This window comes from Vigna unguiculata, chromosome 10 (genome assembly GCF_037176805.1).
Source record: "Vigna unguiculata cultivar grain cowpea cultivar isolate G323 ecotype 2 chromosome 10, ASM3717680v1, whole genome shotgun sequence".
NCBI classification, from domain to species: domain Eukaryota; kingdom Viridiplantae; phylum Streptophyta; class Magnoliopsida; order Fabales; family Fabaceae; genus Vigna; species Vigna unguiculata.
The window spans coordinates 25474543-25495389 of NC_140801.1; the positions used below are offsets into that span (position 1 = coordinate 25474543).

The 20847-nt window shown below is 36.1% G+C and overlaps 1 protein-coding gene across 1 annotated transcript; it reads left to right on the forward strand.

Annotated features, from left to right (window-relative positions):
* Positions 1–4478: 4478 nt before the first annotated feature.
* On the forward strand, positions 4479–19025 carry PTAC13 (plastid transcriptionally active 13). Its single transcript, XM_028052586.2, has 4 exons — positions 4479–4919; positions 6594–6772; positions 17764–18124; positions 18333–19025. The coding sequence occupies exons 1-4, from the start codon at positions 4545–4547 to the stop codon at positions 18420–18422; spliced, it is 1005 nt and encodes a 334-aa protein (XP_027908387.1). The 5' UTR covers positions 4479–4544; the 3' UTR covers positions 18423–19025.
* The last annotated feature ends 1822 nt before the right edge of the window (positions 19026–20847 follow it).

The window sequence follows — 20847 nt, forward strand, 5'->3', positions numbered from 1 at the left end:
CTTGATTTGTTATTCCTCAAATGTAATAATACAAAACCTTTGTTTACATTTGTATGTATTGTATTAAGTGAAAAGGAATGAATTAATTAAAGAAATGGTATACATTTCAAGAATTGGACGAGATAAAAATATAACTTCCATTTATATTCCTGTCTCTCTTCTCTTTTTCTATTGTTGAAGAAATTGAATTGTAGATTTGAGAATTACTTAGTAAAAACAACGTTATATTGCTTAAATATAAATGAATTTGAGTTATTACTTGTTTGCAAAATTAATATTGCTTAAATGTAAATGAATTTCATAAGTTATTACTTGTCTGCACAATTAAGTATTTGGTTTGTTTTAGTTATATTGCTTAAATGTAAATGAATTTCATAAGTTATTATTTGTCTGCAAGATTAAGTGTTCGATTTGTTTCAATTATTTCTTTTTTTGTGAAAAATCACTTTTGCTTTACATAAAAAAAAATAGTTACAATTTTATTTTAGAATGTTTTATATAAACTTTTGAAAAGTAAATCTGAATCGTAAAAGCCTAAATTACTAATTATTTTGTGTAGATCGCGGGAAAAAGGTGATAAGTTTAGTTTCAAATTAAAACTATATTTTATAATTATAATAAAAATAACTTTTACCTTTTATATTGTAAGGCCCATTAAAAATCTTTTAGCTTTTTCTGCCCTAAAGTTAGTGGGCTGCCCTTGTAAGTGGGCCTAAGGCCGGCCAACATATATAGTCTTTAGGTCTGCCCTAAACCTAGTATTCCTTACCATTTCAGAAAAGTTGTCGTCCTTGTCTTGAGCCGCAGCCGTCTTTTACTCCTGCTAGGGTTCCAACGTTCTTCCGATTCACATTTCATCTTGACCATAGTTCTGCTCACGTAAGTGCTCTTTCACCTTATCGCCCTGTCTAGAATAGTTTTGTACTCACAGTGAGAAACTTTGTATTGATTCGTTTGACTCGCTGTTCCAGCTTGCGAGTCGGGTTCTAGAGCTACGGTGCCCCTTGTTTCAGTGCGGAGGTCCTGTGCAAACCCATTTCCAGGTAAGGGAAGCTAGAACCCTCCTGTTTGCTTGGTCTGAGTTGCTGTTCTATGTGGTTGATGATTTCTTTGTGGTTGCCTGTAATATGGACGTATGATACGATGGGATTATTGCTTGTGGTATGTATTCGCATCTGTTGCAGGGAAAACAGTGGCGGGCTCTGATAAACTCGCCCAAGCGAGCTAGTCTCGCCTAGGCGAGATTAACATAGGCTCGCCTAAGCCTCTTCTCCATGAATGGTCGCCCAGGCGACCCACTGTGGTTTTTGAGCGAGCAAGCATCTCGCCCAGGCGAGAGGGGTCTCGCCTAAGCGAGATCCCGCGTGCGCTCCTGCCCCTTTTCTTGAGCCCTCGCCTAGGCGAAGAGGGACTCGCCTGAGCGAGCACGTTCCGCCTGAGCGAGACCCTCTAGCCCTGAGCGAGGGGCTGGGCGAGACCATGTGCTGTTTGGATGCTTGGTTGTTCTTGGACGATTAATACTGATTTGGAAATGAATGGTATGATGAGAAACATGTATATGATGGAATGATATGTATGCTTGGCATGATTTGTGAATTGCGTGTGACGGGTTTGGTATGGACTTGGCATGTGGAATGAATGAGTGGTTTGGAACTAAAGGAACATGGTATTGGCATGGGGTGAGACCCTAGACTCATGGGATAGTGATGATCAGATGTATGGATTCAAAATGTGATGGGTATGAGGAATAAATCTCAGGGAAGGGCATGGAATTATAAACATGATCCTTGATGTTCTACTACTGCTGTTTTATGAATGTTGGTCCGTGTCAGCGTGTAACTCCTTGGGGTCTCTAGGTGAGACCTTCGGGGCTACGCTTCAGTGGTCGGGACGTAATTCCATGGCCCCTGTTAGTGGGTGTCCATGGTGGTGCCCCATTTGTATAACTAGGTAAGGATTCAAGGTAAGGATTGCATCCTGACACTCTAAGGGGTCAGTTAGTCTCACTTAGAGCGGACTGACTCCTGTGGTGAGAGTAGCAGGAGGCCTAAAATTCATTAAGGGCTAACCTTGTGGTGAGGGAGATTTGATTCATCGTAACACTTGTAACACATAGCTCAGGATCGAGCAGCTCAGGGTCGAGCAGAGGTATCCACCACAAGTGCAAGCATCCGCTGAATCCGACCAAGTTATACATATCCGGATGAGTCGAGTCGAGTCGTAGTGTATTGAATGAAGAGTCATAACCTGTTTGGTTGTTATATGGACGTGAAATGATGAAACTATATTTGACTGTATGATAATTTTGTGTTGGCTCTAGCTAACACTGTTTGTTGTGTGATTGTCTTGTATGTGGTACTTCTTTATTGCGATGATCATCAATTAAATTGATGGGAGCAGATGGGCGAGGTTCCAGGAGTCAGCAAGGAAGTGGAGATTCTGCTGCATAGTCCGTGTGCGGACTGGTTGTTATTCTTGTATGAGTTCATTTAGGGTTGCGACCCATGTATCTGTTCGTCCGTAGTTTATGCACTCTGGTTAATTTCTTTCCTCTAGTTTTCTTTAGGCATCGTGGTATGCCATGGATTGTATGGAGTTAATCCCCGGCCGCGTTTTTATGTTATCTTTACTGTGACATTCCTTTAATTTCACGTGCTTAATTAAATGGGGTGTTACATATATTTTCTAAGTAGTGTGAAGAAATTTATGAAACTTTCTTACAAACTTACAATTTTTTTATGTTTCATTGTTGCTTTTAAAATAAAATCAGTTGATTGAAATTTAATTATCAATAAAATTTTAAAAATATCGAAAACACCTATTTTTCTGTAATTATTAAAATTTATTTAAAATGTCAAAAACATCCTTACAATTTTATTTATTAAGATGAATTTTTGTTATCCTCATATTTATCCTTACAGTAAAAAAAACATTAGTAACTATTAGTTTTATCTATTCAAATATTTTTTATCATTGTTTAATATTTTTTATTTGCTATAATGATTATATTTTTTATTATAATAATCACTCCAATTATTATAGTCAACATACACTTTTACATTTCAAAAACATTTTTTTTTTCTGATTGCAATAAATATTCAATTATTCATTCCAAACATTACCTAAAACAAGATTTTAAATTTATAATCATGCATACTATTATTTATTGAATATTAAAAACAACATTAATTATTATAATACTTTTACATATTATGTTTAACTTTTATTATAAATTCAATGTCTATGATAATAACACCTGCATGTATTTTTGTTTAAAAATTTTAACATCAATTTCAGGTTACTCTAACTTTTTCTAATAGGGACCGTATCTCACAATATATTTGCATTTTTCATTTTTCTTTAACTTGATTATTTATGTGCGGGCAATACTTTTGCATGGGACCAAAGTTCACAATATACCTACATTTTATTTTAACAACGATATGTACATATACATTTTATTTTAATATAATATATAACTAACCACTCTAACCATAAAATATGTGCGTACACATCAAACAATAACAATTAACTTAGAGTCAATCTTTACATTGATAACAATATCTTATGTATTTCTTTTTTAACTTTAACCTTGAATTCATGTTAAATTTTTAATAAGATTACATTTCACAATATGTTTTCACTTTATTCATATTTGAATGTTACTCTTTATTTAAAATAATTTAAGTTTAACTTCATTTTTTTTATTCCATATGTCTAAACTTTCCAATATATATTTTTTTTAATTTCACTATAACTGGATGTCCTTCTATTTAAAATTTTAGGTTTAATTAGTCGGATGATACCTACTTTCATTTAGATATGTCAGTTTGGTACCCGCTTTTATAAAAAGGTGTCAATTGAATCTCAACTTTTGGAAAGATGCCTCAATTAGGTCCTTTTAAGTAAAAAACTATTAACACCGTTAACGGTATTGATATTTAAAATGACTTACAAACTTAAGTATTGATATTTATATTAAAATTTAGAATTTAGTGATAAAAATCATGAATTAAGTTAATGATTTTAGTAATTTTTGTCTGAAAGGGATCTGATTAAGACATTTTTTCAAAAGTTGGAACTAGAATGACACATTTTTTCAAAAGTTGGAACTAGAATGACACATTTTTAAAAACAGGTACTAAACTGACACATCTGAACAAAAGTGTATATCATCCGACTAATTAAACCAAAATTTTACAACATTAACTTCCATATACTCTTAATTAATTCATTATAAAAAATAATAATAATTAATTAATTAATTTTTATTTCATTATTTAAATATCATATACGTAATTGTAATATTAAAATATAATAATATAAATAAATACTTTATTCAAATATAACAATAAAAATATTAATTTTCTTAATCCAAATTATAAAAAAAGAAAACGACCCGCACGGTCTCATATTAGTTGTTGATAAAATATGGTATTACTAAGTTTTAGTACTTTTTATTATATTTTTCACCCAATAAAGGAGAATTGAAAAAAAAAAACGAGTCATCCTCATATTATCCTTCCTTAGCAGGAGAAGAAGACATGAGAGGATTGTTTCTCCCATGGAATCCATCGCGCTTCCACACCCTCACTTTTGCTTCCCTTCCGAACAGAGCCTTAACCCTCTCAGCTTCATTGGAGTCCCTCTCTCAGCAGGTGAGCGCGCGTGAGAGGAGGCGCGAGAGGAGTGAGAGAAGAGAGAGAAAGAGCGGCGCCAACTGGAGGGAGGAGGTGGAGATGAAACTCATCGAGAAGCCGAAGAAGAAAGGTTCGTGGATGGATGAACTGAACCTGAACAACCTCGCCAAATTGGGTCCTCAATGGTGGGTCATTCGTGTTTTGAGGATTAGGGGTCACGAAATCGCGCAACTCCTCGCTCGCTCCCTTGCTCTAAACTACCCCGACGTGGAATTTAAGGTAAGGTTGTTGTTGCTGTTTTGTCATCTGCTTTGAGAGTGTTTTGCATTCTCTCGGGTTTGGTAACTGTTGTTTAGATAGATAAGGTTACGATTCTTTGTTTCAATTTTTTGTTGATTTTCTTAGAACCATATCTCTGGCACATGAATGCATGGAAAAAGTATCATGAATAAAGCATGAGATTAGAATAATAATTGTATACTTTTTTGTTGGACCCTTGTATTTGTTTGTGTATTTTTTTAATTAGAAACTTTTTATTAGCATTGTTTTCTATTAATTAATTAAATAGTTTATTTTTGTGTTTATGTTGACTATTTTTCATAAATTTTAGACTCATTTTGATGAAGTTTATGTTATCTGATAGAAATTTTCTCTAGATTATTGAGTATAAGGTTTGATTCGTATTTTTAAATTGTTAAAGATAAAGAATCTTCTTTTAACTTATCAATCATGTGATTCTATCGTCTTCTGATCTTCTTCTGCAATTTCTAGTTTTTTTGTACTTAGTTGAAAATTGTTAAACGTGATCTGTTTCCCTAATCCGTGATTTGGAATTTATCTGTACTAGTATCCATGGGTCATGTTGACTCTGTTTGAGAACCTGGCTAACCACTTTTCGGGAATCTCTCATCTTAATGTTTTTTTCTTCCATCAATAAACTGGAACTTGGCTTGAGAAGGCCGAGTCTAGTACTAGAATCGTTTGGCTTGTTGAATAACAAAACATGTTTAAAGAATTTACTATCATTATAGCAATTTATAGAAAGAGGTTAAAGTCTTGAAAATAATGTTTTAGTACTTAAGGGTTTAAGTGTATATTTAATGATCTGTAAAGGTTATTCATGAGTTGGTTTTCATTTTAAGAATTTCATGTACATACACTGTTTTACAATGTTAATCAACGGGAAATTATAGTAGGTTTGATTTTTAATGTAGCTAAATTAGCCAATCTTACTGTACATATACACTATTACTGTATGGACAATTTACCATTTACTCTTATTTCAATAAGCTTCTTCATGAAAATTGTTGAAACACTGTAAAATAGCTTTATTAAACACTGTAAAATAGTTTTAAGTTGAATACCTAACTTCAAATAAGTTTTCAAACACTCACATGATACTTTCAATAACCTTCATAATTAAGGTTGTAAATAAGTTCTTGTTGATGTGTTTTTGACAAATTTAGTTTCTCAAACATATTCCTAGGGTTAAAAATAAAGATAAAACTTAGATGTGGTTAAGTGTTATCTGTCTGCTCTTTAATTTGAATTGGAAATTATCTTCAGTAGCATATTTGTTGATGTTTAGTGTGAACCTTTATTACACAGACTATTAAGATGAGAATCTCATTCTGATCACCGAACACAAACAGCATAAAGAATTGTATTGAAGTTTTTCCTAAGAATAATAGCTAAAACATGCTGCGTTGCAGACTTCAGCTTGAACAAGTGGTTCTTAGAGTGCAGTTAGTTTTTATAAAACCTGTTTGTAGGCTCTTTTGTTTGTTTGAATGAGTTTAGAGAGTGGCCAAATGCCATGGTAGTTGGTGTTTGTGGCAAACATCACCACCAGCTTAATAGATAAGGATGAAAATAAAAGTTAAATTGAGGAGTGACAAGTGATGATTCATATAAGGTTATTTTATTTATTGATGTTGTAGTGTATGGTTTTAGATATATGTTCCATCCGTCAATGAGAAAAGGAGATTGAAGAATGGTTCCTACTCTATTAAACCAAGGCAATTGTTCCCGGGATGTGTTTTCTTGAGATGTGTGATGAACAAAGAATTACATGACTTCATAAGAGAGTATGATGGTGTTGGAGGATTTATTGGTTCCACGGTTGGAAACACGTAAGCATCTGCTGCTTCTCCTTCTGTCTTTTAGTATTTTGTTGTAAATCTTTCCATGAAAGGTTGGGTGCAGGGCAAGTGTCTTCAGTTTATTTGTTATGATTGTTGAGAATAAAGAAAATAGGATTTGAGATTAATCTCCCTTGTGTATAAACCACACATAGGGTAATCTATTTATAGTAGAGAGAGGTAAAATTAAAAAGAATAACTGAAAATAAATAGAGTAAATAGAAGATATTGTTTGATATTGTGATTAACAATATCTAACAATATCTTAATAATATCAAACAATATCTAACACTTCCCCCCAAGTTGGAGCATACAAATCGTATGTGCCAAGCTTGTTACAAATATAATCAATTCTAGGCCCCGTAAAGACTTAGTAAAAATATCTACTAGCTGATCATTTGAGTTAACAAACTCAATTTTGATGTCTCCAGACATGATCTTTTCCCGAATGAAATGATAATCAATCTCAATGTGTTTAGTCCTTTCATGAAAGACAAAATTAACGCTAATATGAAGAGCAACCTGATTGTCACACACAAGTCTCATTTGAGTAACATCTCCAAATTGTAACTCTCTAAGCAATTGCTTGAGCCAAACAAGTTCCCAGGCAGCTGAGGTCATAGTTTTATATTCTGCTTATGCACTGGATCTTGCTAAACTCTTTTTCTTACTTTTCCACGAGATCAAGTTACCACCAATGGAGACACAATACCCAAATGTAGATCTTCTATCAGAAGGAGATCCTGTCCAATTAGCATCTGAATAGCAAACAACTCTTGTATGGCTATTAGAACCATATAACAATCCTTTTCCATGATATCTTTTAATATACTTCAAAATACAAATGACTGCATTTCAATGATCTTCACATGGGGAATTAAGAAATTGACTTACCACACTGACTGCAAAGGAAATGTCAGGATGAGTAACGGTAAGATAATTCAATTTCTCAACCAATCTTCTATACTGCTCAGGATGAGATATAGGCCCCCCTTGATTTTGTAGAAGTTTAGTATTGGGATCCATGGGTGTATCAACAGATTTTGAACTCACCAACCCAGTTTCCTCAAGAATATCCATGGCATACTTCCTCTGAGATATAACAATACCATCATTGGACTGTGCCACCTCAATACTCAAGAAATATCTGAGTTTGTCAAGATCTTTGGTTTGAAAATGGTGACAGAGATATTGTTTCAACTGAGAGATGCCATGGTTGTTACTCCTTGTAAGAACAATGTCATCATATACTATCAAGTAAACACATCCAACACTCGAGTGTTGATAAAAGACAGAATGATCTGCTTCACACCGAGTCATATCAAATTGTTGAACAACATTGGTAAACTTTCCAAACTAGGCCCTAGGAGATTGTTTTAGGCCATATAGGGATTTGCAAAGACGACATACCATCTCAGAAGACTCCCCCTGAGCAACAAACCTAGGAGGTTGCTCCATATAGATTTCTTCTTGCAAATCACCATTGAGGAAAACATTTTTAACATTCAGTTGATAAAGAGGCCATTGTTGAAAAGCAACCATGACGATAAATAAACGAATAGAAGCCATCTTTGCCACGAGAGAAAAGGTATCTCCATAATCTAACCAAAAAATTTGAGTATAACCTTTGGCCACAAGACGAACTTTGAGGCGATCAATAGTACCATCAGGTCCAACTTTGATAGCAAACACCCACCTGCAACCAACAACAAATTTCCTAAACGGTAAAGGGACCAGTTCCCAAGTTCCACTATTATGAAGAGCACTTAGTTCATCTAGCCAACCAGGATGGGCTAAAGCTTCATAAACAATTTTTGGAATGTTCACAGAAGAAAGAGAGGAAAGACATGTATAAAAAGGTAATGACAATCAATGATAACTCAAAGTAATATAATGGGTAGAGAGATTACGAGTAGAACACATACCTTTTCAAAGGGCAATGGGAAGGTCAGACTCAGTTGTCAGAGCCGAAGGAGACAGAGTAGTTGGCACTTGAGTGCTGTCACATGGTGGTGGTTGTGATCGGTTTCGGTGATTATAAACCTAAAGGGTACTAGAGGAGAGATGACTGTGGAGCAGGAACCGATGGTGGAGGAGACACAGTAACAAACAATAGGAACATTAAAGGTACTAGGAGTGTTGACAGGATTGGATGGAGAAAAAGGTGAAGATTGATTCTTAAAATAAAGGGAGAACTCATCAAAGGTGACATCTGTAGACACAAAATAACGGTTAAGAAAATGAGAAAAACATTTGTATCCTTTTTGTGTTCTTGTAAACCCTAAGAAAACACACTTATGTGATCTAGGAGAAAGGTTGTCAAGACTAGGATTGAAATTATGAACAAAACATGTAGACCCGAAAACTCTTAGAGGTAAAGGATGAATAGGTTCATGAGGAATAAAATGGAATGAAGTATGTTATTCTTTAAAACCAAAGAAAGCATGCGATTAATGAGATAACAAGTAGTAAGAATAACATCACCCAAAAAATGTTCAGGAACCTTTCCATGAATTAAAAGAATGCGAGTTGTTTCAAAAAGATGTCTATTTTTACGTTCAGCTACACCATTTTGTTGATGGGTATAAGCACAAGAAGTTTGATGTAGAATACCGCAAGAAACCATAAATTGTTTAAAAGAATGAGAAAGATATTCACGGCCATTATCAATGCGCAAAACTCTAATAGAAACACCAAACTAAGTTTTAATTTCATTAAAAAAGGATTGAAAGGTATGAAATAATTCCAAACAATTTTTCATTAAAAATAACCAAGTACATTTGGAATAATCATCAATGAAAGTATTAAATATTGAAAACCTAAAGTAGACTTAACGCGGTTAGGACCCCAAATGTCAGAGTGAACCACAGCAAAAGGGGACGAAGCATCACGTGTGACACTACGAGGAAAGGAAGTACGACTACACTTGCCTAATTGACACGACTCACAGACCAAACGAGACAACTTGGACAAGGTGGGGACAAACTGCTGTAACTTGGCGAGGCTTGGATGACCTAACAAAGCATGAAGAAGAGAGGGAGACTCCATAACTGCACCAATGTGTGTGGAGGGACAGAGATGATAAAGACCATGAGACTCACATCCTGTGCCAATCACCTGTTTCGAACTCCGGACCTGTAAACACACAAAATTATTGGTAAAAGAAACAACACAATCAAGAGAACGAATTAGACGACTGATGGAGACCCAGGGACATAAAGAACATTGTCAATGGTTAAAGAAGGGTGAGCTTGCCACAATGTTCACACTTAGGACGCCCTTTTCCCTATTTGCGAGGGCGAGTCCAGTCTTCACGGTGAGATGCCAATGCAGAAGAATCATGAACAAAAGTAGGTGTATTAGTGTTGGGTTGTTCTGGTACATGCAAAAGAGTAGAGCAGGTCGAAGTCAAGGAGGGGACAACTGGGGAACCCAAAATTTAATCGCGAATATGTGAATATTTATCAGCAAGTTCGTGTAATGCTCCAAGTATGAAGAACTTTGAGTGTTGCTCGATCTCTGTGGCAGGGTCGGAGGAAGGAGACAATAACTCATTGAACTCAAGAAAAAAAGCATGAATTTTGCCCATATAATTAGTCATAGAGGCTTGATGTTTAAAGGAAATAAGATCTGCAAATTTAGAACAGACACCATAGAGACGTTGAGCGCATGTTCGTAGAAACGAAAAAGTTGCTTTAACGAAGGATCAAGAGTATCCTTGAGAACCACACATAATTGAGCATCAATGGTTTCCTAACAGTCAGTGTTATTAAAAACCGGTTATGGCGGCGTTATGGCGTAAATCGGGGGCGGTTTTTTAGCCTGCCGCCATACAAACGCGGTGGCGATGCGGGTTTCTTATGGCGGCCATGGCGGCCGCTTTTTTTATAACGGGTTGCGGGTGCGGAACGGCTATGGCGAAAATGGCGGGACGGCATGGAGAAGAAGTGGAGAAGAAGCAGAGAAGAAGTAGAGAAGAAGTAGCGGCGGCAGCGACGTGCTGAGAAACCTTCCTTGCCAGATGCAGAGCACATTGAAACCCTAATTTCAGGGTTGAATACTTCTCTTCTTTCTGTATTAAGTGGGTTAAAAGCCCAACTAATGTTTTAATAAAAATTTGGGCCAGGCCCAATAAACACTTATTTTAACCTATTACTCCCATTAACCCTTCCCAAGTCTATCTTCTTCTTTTTCTTGGACTGACCTTGCTGTTGCTGGTCGCCACCGCTCATCATCGGTAGCCGCCGTCCAACGCCGATCGCCGCCTGTCTCCGCCGCTCACTGCAGTGGCCGCCTCTCACATTCTTCTAGACAAAATATAAACTTTTTTAATTATTTATATCTATATATTATATTTCTTTTGATTATAATATTTCCGCCATAACCCGTTATGGATTCCGCCATAACTTTATAAAGGATTTTTAGGGTATTCGATATTTTCCGTTATCCGATATCAATAACACTGCTAACAGTCGTCCTCAGCAGGAGTGAGAGTAGGTGCTTTCGGGGCAAGATGATTAAGATACCTCTGACTCTTAAGTCATAATCGGACGTCTAATGACCATGTGACATAATTAGGGCCAGTTAACATGTCAATGGATAAGTGTACATTAACTTAGTTAGTGTAGATGGACGGGTCAGACACACCAGAAGAGATTTCAGAACTGGAAGAGGTAGCGGAAGATGCCATGGAGAAAGAGAAGAGAGAGGAAAAAAAAGCCTAAAATACCAAAGAGGTCCGATTGAATCAATAAGACCATCAAGAAAGAGAAGGACGAGACGATTCCGGCGCAGGTGATCGCTGCCGGAGACATTGGTGACGCGCCACCACGTGCGGCGACGAAACGAGAGGAAGCGCGACTTCGAACGACGCATGAGGGAGCGTCGCTTCTCCGATGGCGACGATTCGGTAGCATTGAGGTCGCTTGGCCAGGGCGATCAGAACTGTGTGGTCGTCGGTCGAAACTTACACTCCGACGTCGGCACTGGCGGCAGCGACGACGGAGGTAGCGGTTGCATCGACATGGGCGACAAAAAAAAAATGCCAAGAAATACCTTAAGCTGTAGATACCATGTTGAGAATAAAGAAAATAGGGTTAGAGATTAATCTCCCTTGTGTGTAAATCACACATAGGGTAATCTATTTATAGTAGAGGAGGTACAATTAAAAAGAGTAACTGAAAATAAATAGAAGATATTGTTTGATATTGTGATTAACAATATCTAATAATATCTTAATAATATCAAACAATATCTAACAATGATAAAGAGAAATGACTACAATCTGGAAAACAATTCCTCACAGGAAACAATCTAAATGAAATATCTATTTTATTCCCCTTTGTTTACTTGACAGGCTAATCAATGTTGAAGTGTAGTTTTTTAGAGTTACACTCTACTGAATGGAAAGTTTAAAACATGAAGACTCTGAATAATTTTCTCCATTGTATGTTAAAGAAAAGGAAAAATGGAATAATTTCCTCCATTGGAATGTATAGGAGAAGAAAATCAAAAGGAAAAAGAAAAGAACTTTCTCGAATTTAAAATTAACTTATGCATGATAAAATAAGTTTTTTTTTTTAATGATAAGCTAAATGATTTTAACTTCTCCAAAAAGCTGATTTTACTTATGCAGTGGTGAATCTAATAAGAAAACATATTTATAAACTACTAAAATAGGTGATGATGTGATAAGAAAATTGCCTTGATTCAAGGTCAAGGAGCCTCTTACAGAGAAAAAGTTTGGAGAGATAATATTAACTTCTTTCTTGACTTTCATTCATTCATTACTCAGAAATATATAACAAAATGAGTAATAACAAATTCTCAACAAACCCTCTAGATTACTGACAGCTCATACATCAATATTCCCTCACCCAAAACCCCATTCTATAAGTTGTAATGTGCTAGGTATTTTGGCAACCTTCGAATCCTTGATGTCATATTTGGATCAGATTCCTCATTGGGCCTTTTGATAGGATTAGTTTCAATAGTTGGGCCTGGATTGTTATCACTACTGCTCCTTGGGAAAGTCACCTTGTCCTCAAGGTGATAGTTCAAGCGTAGCTCATTCCAATCTTCCCAAGTAGTATCCTTTGGAGCTAGTCCCAGCCATTGCACCAAGTCCATTTCAGTAGGAGGGGATGTGGAATTGTCCCATTTGGAGTCCAATATGGTAATAGGAACGATCATTGGATTGTTACCTTGTGTGGAAATGGGTAACACATCTTGTTGAGTAGGGAGTGGGCCATGATGAGCCTTAAGCACGGAGCAATGAAAGATTGGATGGACTTTGGAAGTTGAAGGCAACTCTAGTCTGTATGTGACGAGTCCAATTCCCTCAAGTATGCGAAAAGGGCCCTAAAAGCGCTTACCCAATTTCTGATAAGCGACACCCTTTACTGAATTTTGGCGATAGGGCCTAAGGCGAACATATACCCAATCATCAACATGAAATTCCACCATACGTCGCTTGCTGTCCGCTTCAAGTTTCATATGATTTTGTACCTTTTGAAGTTTCTTTCGAAGGGTATTGATCATGTCTTGACGAGTTGATAGTAAAGAATCAACTACTTCAACAGCAGAGGTACCCACCAAATACTGAGGAATGGAGGGAGGTTCCTTCCCATATGTGACTTGAAAAGGAGACATCCCTATAGTCGAATGAGTAGTAGTGTTGTAACACCATTCAGCTAACCCCAAGTATTTGCCCCAATCAGCAGGCTTATTATGCACCATGGAACGCAAATACTGCTCTAAGATCCTGTTAAGGACCTCTGTTTGCTCGTTAGTTTCAGGATAAAAGGAAGTGTTCATTCGAAGCTTAGTGCCACACAAACGGAATAACTCTCTCCAAAATTTGCTGATGAAGACCGGATCACAATCTGAGACCAAGCTGCGAGGAAAACCATGGTGCTTACAAACCATGTCCAAGAAGAGTTGTGCAACTTTGAAGGAAGTGAATTGAGTGGGTAATGTGCCAAAATGAGCACCCTTGGAGAATCGATCCACCACCACTAATATGACTGTACTGCCTTGGAAAAGTGGCAAACCGATAATGAAATCTAATGACAGGTCGACCCACGGCTCCAAAGGAATAGATAAAGGTTGGAGCAGTCCAGCGGGTTGTTTAGTTTCCTACTTCGTTTGCAAGCATGTGACACATTGAGCCATGAACTTCTGGACATCATCATGCATACCATGCCAATAGAAGTTATGTTGCAGCCGCAACAAAGTCTTAGCAACCCTTGTATGACCATTTAATGGTGTTTTGTGAAATTCCTCCAACAACACATGAATGAAAGGGTTGTCATTGTTGAGCCAAATCTTGCCTTTATACAACAAAAGTTGTTGATGGATGCTATAATGCTCATGAGCATCAAGATTACTTTGTACATCCTTAAATATCCGAACAAATTCAGAACTAGTTTGCAAAGTCTTGTGGAGCTCTTCCAGGAATTGAAATTGAGGCATAGATAAAATAAAAAGTTGACTATCACCAAAGTCATATGGTTGTGATAGGGCGTCAACCATGACGTTAGCTTTTCTTGCTTTATACTGAATGGAATAATCAAAACCTAATAATTTTAACAGATAAATTTGTTACTCAGGAGTTTGGATAACTTGCGACATTAAATCCTTAAGGCTGCGATGATTCGTGAGAATTGTAAAGCGATGTCCAAGGAGATATTGTATCCATTTCTTGACAGCAGAAGTGATGGCATGGAGTTCCCTTACATACGTAGAGGAATGCATAAGCTTCGAACAAAATGGCTTGCTATGGAATGCTATAGGGTGTCCTTCTTGCATAAGAACCGCTCCCATGGCCAAACCTGATGCATCAGTCTCCAAAAGGACAAATCAAAATTTGGAAGGGCTAAAACTGGTGCTTCCGTCATGGCCTTCTTCAAAGTATCAAAGGCATTTTGAGCTCCCTCGGACCATGCAAACGCGTCTTTTTTTAAGAGAGCTGTGAGAGGAGAGGCTATGGTGGTATACCCTTTGATGAAACGTCTATAAAGCCCTGTCAGTCCCCAAAAACCACGAAGAGCTTTGATTGTGGAAGGTGGAGGCCAATCCATCATTACTTGAATTTTTGAATTCTCAGGAGCTACTCCAACTGAAGAAACCACATGTCCAAGATACTCCACCTGTTGTTGGGCAAACAAGCATTTGGAACCTCGCAAGAAAAACTCCCCTTGCAACAATTTCTGAAATGTTTTTTCCAAGTGGCTACGATGTTCTGCCTATGGGTTGCTATATACTAGGATATCGTCAAAAAAGACAATAAAAAATTTACGCATAAAGGGCTTGAGCAACTTATTCATTATAGCTTGAAAAGTGGAAGGGACATTGAATAGCCCAAATGGCATGACTGTGTACTCATAGTGTCCATGATGAGTACGAAATGTAGTTTTTGGAATGTTAGCCTCATTCATGTGGATCTGGTGATAGCCTTGCTGTAAATCCAATTTTGAGAACCAAGAGGCGCCTTCCAATTCATCCAAGAGTTCATCAATCGTTGGAATGGGAAACTTGTCCTTGACTGTAATGGCGTTAAGGGCACGAAAATCAACACAAAATCGTCAACTACCATCTTTTTTTTTCACAAGTAGGATGGGGGACGAAAAAGGACTATGACTGGGTTGTATCATACTTTCGCTTAGCATTTCCTCCACTTGTTTCTCTATTTCAGCCTTTTGAAAATTAGGGTATCTATAAAGGCGGACTGTGACAGGCGTGGAATTAGAGAGAAGGTGTATTTTGTGGTCAATATGACGTGATGGGGGTAAGGAAGGGGGTTTTCGAAATAGTTGGTGATATTTGTGTAAGAGGGAAGAGATTTGGGGAAGATGGTGTGTAGGGACAGTGTTTGTGGTAGGGGAATTTTGTGAAGGGTTATTAGGGAGGATGCACATATGGAAAAAGCCTGCAGCCCCATAAGTTTGTAAGAGGCGTTTGACTTCTTGGGCTGAAATGTCACAGGGCTTAGGAGGTGCATCAGCTTTGAACTCTACAAATTGCCCATCATTGACAAATTTCATTAAGTTGAGAATAATCGGTGACAATTGGGCCCAATTTCTTGAGCCATTGGATACCAAGAATGACATCTGCACCACTGATTGGAAGAACATGGAGGTCCACTGAAAAAATATGGTCCTGAACCATCAATTTAACATCTGGACAAATGCTATGACACTCAATTTCACTGCCATTTCCCACCATTACTTTCAGGGTGGTCCTTGGTTGAGCTTTCAAGTTTAGGAATTTAGCCACTCTATCTTGGATAAAGTTATGAGTACTTCCCCCATCTACTAAAATCGTAATGGGTTGTTTTGGAACCTGTCCCACTAGTCTGAGAGCTTCCGGGGCTGGTAATCCTGCTAAAGCATTAAAAGCTTATTTGGGCTTCACTGTGGCCTAACTGTGGCCTATATCTGTGCCATCCAAAGGAGACTGACTTGGGTCCACTTAGATGTTGTTGACTCACCCGGCACGTCATCATCATCATCAATGGCAACCAACAAAAAGAATCGACCCTTGCATTTATGTCCCTGACTGAATTTTTCATCACAATTGTAGCACAGTCCCTTTTCACGACGAGTCAACATTTCTTCGTGGGTCAACTTTTTATAATGTGTTTTAGGTGGATTTGGGAGTGTTGGTTGTGAGCGGGATGGTGGAGTTGGCAGTAAGGGAGGACCGAAAGACAGCAAGAAAGGAGGACACTGACGCAGATGTCGACGTTGGTCAAGAAGTTTATCCTCCTGCAATTTGGCTAGAGCCGCTGCCTGAGATAATGTTTGAGGTTGTAGTGCCTGTACCTCCCGACGAATATTCGGTTTTAACCCCGAAATGAAGTTACTCAACAGAAAAGGAGCAGGAAGTCCAACAATGCGATTAGCAAGACGTTAAAATTCATTTAAATAATCCTGAACAGTACCCTTTTGAGTTAATTTGAAGAGAGAACCACGGGAATCCTCATAGTAAGAGGGAGCAAATCGTACCTCTAAGGCCTGCAAAAACTCTTGCCAAGAAGGAAGCTTGTTCTTCTTTTGCAACAGTTGAAACCAGCTGAGGGCTGGACCGTTCATGTAGAAGGATGCCACTCGAAGTCGATCTGCTTCCTGCGTTTGGTGATACTAAAAAAACTGAGAGATCTTAAAGATCCAGCCCATTGGATCGCTCCCATCAAACCGTGGAACATCCAATTTTAGACGAGGGGGGAATGGATAAGAACCGCTGTGGTGAGAACGGTGGTCATCGGAATGTGGAGACGGTGGGTCACGTGCGATTAGCTGAGAAGCGATAGAATCCAATCGGGTAGAAATCTCATTTTGATTGATGGTGAGTTTCATAATAGCTTCTTCCAAGTTGGTGATGGATTTGGAACGAGTATTATGATCTGTCATGGTGAGTTCTCTCAAGGAAAGCACCAAAAATGATAAGAAAATTGCCTTGATTCGAGGTCAAGGAGCCTACTGCAGAGAAAAAGTTTGGAGAGATAATAATAACTTCTTTCTTGACTTCCATTCATTCATTACTCAGAAATATATAACAGAATGAGTAATAACAAATTCTCAACAAACACTCAAGATTACTGACAGCTCATACATCAATATTCCCTCACCCAAAACCCCATTCTATAAGTTGTAATCTGCTAGGTATTTTGGCAACCTTCGAATCCTTGCTGTCATATTTGGATCAGATTCCTCATTGGGCCTTTTGATAGGGTTAGTTTCAATAGTTGGGCCTGGATTGCTATCATGATGAACTGACACCTACTCCTGATTAAATTATAATGAACTGAGTAAACATTTTCTAAGATTACAAATGTCTTTTAAGTGTGCACGTATACGTTTTAAGTTCTAATTAATGGTTTCAGATGTTGAAAATATCTAAAATCCTACGTCTCTAGTGCATATTTTTCCCTGTTCCTGTTTAGTGTGATTAAAAACTCTTGATTATTTTCACTTTTGCAGAAAGAGACAGATCAATAGACCTAAGCCATTATCTGATGAAGATGTGGATGCAATCTTCAGACAAGCAAAAGAAGAACAAGAAAAAACTGACCAAGCTTTTGAGGAAGAACAGAAAAGAGCTGCTCTAATCTCTGGGATTCGTAATACAGAATTACAACCCGATGATGTTTTAAATGCCATTGTTGATACTAAATCTAAAAAGAGGCATAAGAAAACCTCTCACCAGGTCTCAGTCACAGATGCCTCTTCTAATCGAAACAAATATAAACTCTTTGTTCCAGGTTCCACTGTTCATGTTGTATCTGGAACCTTTTCAGGGTTTACAGGCACCCTCAAGAAGCTGAATCGAAAAACTAAAATGGTGAGCTTCTTCCTTAGCCAGTTTAAATTGGCATAGCAATTTCTGTTCTGGACATACATGCAAATTTATCTAATTAAAGTTGCTAGAATGCTGCTACCAAATAAAACTTACTGTGCAAGCTGTAAATAACGTTTCAATTTGTGGGTCAAATAATTATGCCAAAAAAATTCACACATGTTTGTAGACTTAAATAGCCTTCTTCATGCAGGCTACTGTGCATTTCACTCTATTTGGGAAAGAGAACATAGCAGACATAGATGTTAATGAAATTGATCTAGAGACAAACCGTGGCCTCTAGGGTTTTCTCCCCTGATGGTATGCTTCTCGTATTTGGCAGTAATCATAACACAGTATGTCAATAACTTTGAATTAGTGGTATGGAGAAAAAAAAAGGCTTTGAGGAGATGCACACTGAATACCTTTTTGGCCTATTCCGTTTGGAGATGAAGCTGGTTTTTTTTTTCATGGAAATATAAATGTATCTTATATCTGACCGGTGCTTGCTTGTGTATTATGATTCTTGAAGAAGTAAAGGAATTTTCTGTTAGTAGCTTAGCAGGACAAATGTGGAGCTTTTTTTCGGTGCTTCATTCCCAGAATTGAAATCTGATGAGATGTCTATGCACTAGAGGCCAAAAGTTTGAGGTTTGTAGTTGCATTATGTATTTGCTAATGCACATTTCTCAACTGAATCTTACTTTCCCTCTGGCTCGTAAAAGGGATTCATAATTTGATATCTTGAATGTGGTGATTATTGAGTTAAAAAACATGAGTTGAATTTGTATCACTTTAAATGAAAACAAATTAGGATGACATGACCTAGTTTTCTTATCCATTGTGTGTGTATGTTACTTTAATTAATTTTTGGAGAAACAATAAAAGTATTCTGAGTTCTGATTTCTGTGTCTTTTGGCATTATTTCCTATTTAATGCCTTAGGTTTAGTACCATTTTTAATCAATTTGGTGTTAAATTATAATACCTGATATAATGTATTTGATCTACAGTGGATTATCTATTGCTATTAACATTTGTTGGTTTTCTCTCACAAAGGTTCCAAAGTAACATTCTTATGTGTATAAATATATCATCTGTATTTCGCCCATCGTTTTTAAGTTGCCATTTTGCCTAGTCAATAATTATTGGAATGTTGGTTGTTAGAAGTCATTTCTACTTATTCTATGAAAAGAACAATTTTATCAAATCAATGTATGTTTTATTCTTTTTAGTTCCAATATATGCATTGTTTTACCAAACGTAAGCGACTACACGATGAAGTATAGTGTTTATTATATAGAATAAAAGGTGTTGTGTGATTGGGAGAAAAAACTTTGACGAATCAGATTTCTTTTATAAATATTAGTTATTATGGGTCTGCTTATTTAAAGCCTCTTAAAACGTTATTTTGTGTTTAAATTCTAAAAATAACTTTTAAAGAAATAAGGTTAAAATATTTTTCTTACGAATTTTTATCAAGTTTTGCCAAATCAGTCATAATTTTATTTTTATGCTCAAATAGGTTTTAATTTTTGTCAATTTTGTTCAATTTGATTATTTTTTGTTAATATGTTTAAATTACTAACAATAATGAATGGTGATGGTCACATGTCATTTTGTAGTTTTTTAATTTTTTTTAATTTTTTAATTTTTTTTAAATGTTCACATGTTAACTCAGTAGTGTGTCACGGGTCAGAGTCAATGTTTTATATTCAATTTAATTCTTATATTTGTTATTTTTGTTCAATTTAGTTCTATTTTTTTAAAAATTGAGACCAAATTTAATTTTTATATTAAAGTTACAATTATGTTTTTGTTAAAATTCACATTTTTATTAAATATTACAATTAGTTTAAGGTTATAAAAATTAAATATTGTCTCAATTTCTAGAAGAACAAAATTGTTCAATTTTAAATAAAATTGAACAAAAATAACGAATATAGAGATTAAATTGAATATAAAATATGGACTTTCACACGTGGTATACAAAAATAACGACATGTGGATATTTAAAAAAATTATATAAATTATAAAAAATTTATAAAAAAATAAAAAAACCATGAAGTGATATGTGACTGTCATTATTCATCACCATTAATGATTTAAATGGTCTTAGCAAAAAGAGACTAAATTGAACAAAATTGACAATATTTTATGCTGTATAAAAATAACATTTCATGATATCAACTTGTAAACTTAATAAATACATGGATAATAATATTATGACTGACTCCCATTTGTTTTTTACTCATATCCTTTACTCTCAAACGTAACTTTCTAAATATGATTTAGTATGAGTCATTGATAATGTATCATTATCTTTTATTTTGAAAGAATTAATAATTCATACTAAGTCACGTTAAAAATAAAGAAAAAAAATCAAAAAATGAAAATAGAAAAAATGAGACTCATACTATAATTTTTCCGGAATATATAATAGTTTTTTTTTCTTTGCATCAAGATTAAACTATTGATTGAAACTACGCATGACCTTTTTGGAACTAAAATGCGTACTGAATCCGCAATAAGAAATTGCATATACAATTCTAGTTTTGATAAATGCTTGCAAAATGGGGAATAATATTGAAATAATTGATTAAGAACCCAAGTCATATTAATTGATCATGACAGCTTCCTATCACAAACCAAGAAACAAATACTATTTAGATGGACTAAACTTGAAGGTAAGTGAATGAAAATGCAAGAACGAGTAAAAACCTTGTTGGG

Bases quoted from the DNA above. Each gene is read 5' to 3' on its own strand.
- PTAC13 (XM_028052586.2), top strand. From the start codon at position 4,545: ATGAGAGGATTGTTTCTCCCATGGAATCCATCGCGCTTCCACACCCTC. The intron at 4,920-6,593 runs GTAAGGTTGTTG...GTATGGTTTTAG, and splicing joins ACCCCGACGTGGAATTTAAG to ATATATGTTCCATCCGTCAA. The intron at 18,125-18,332 runs GTGAGCTTCTTC...TTCTTCATGCAG, and splicing joins TGAATCGAAAAACTAAAATG to GCTACTGTGCATTTCACTCT.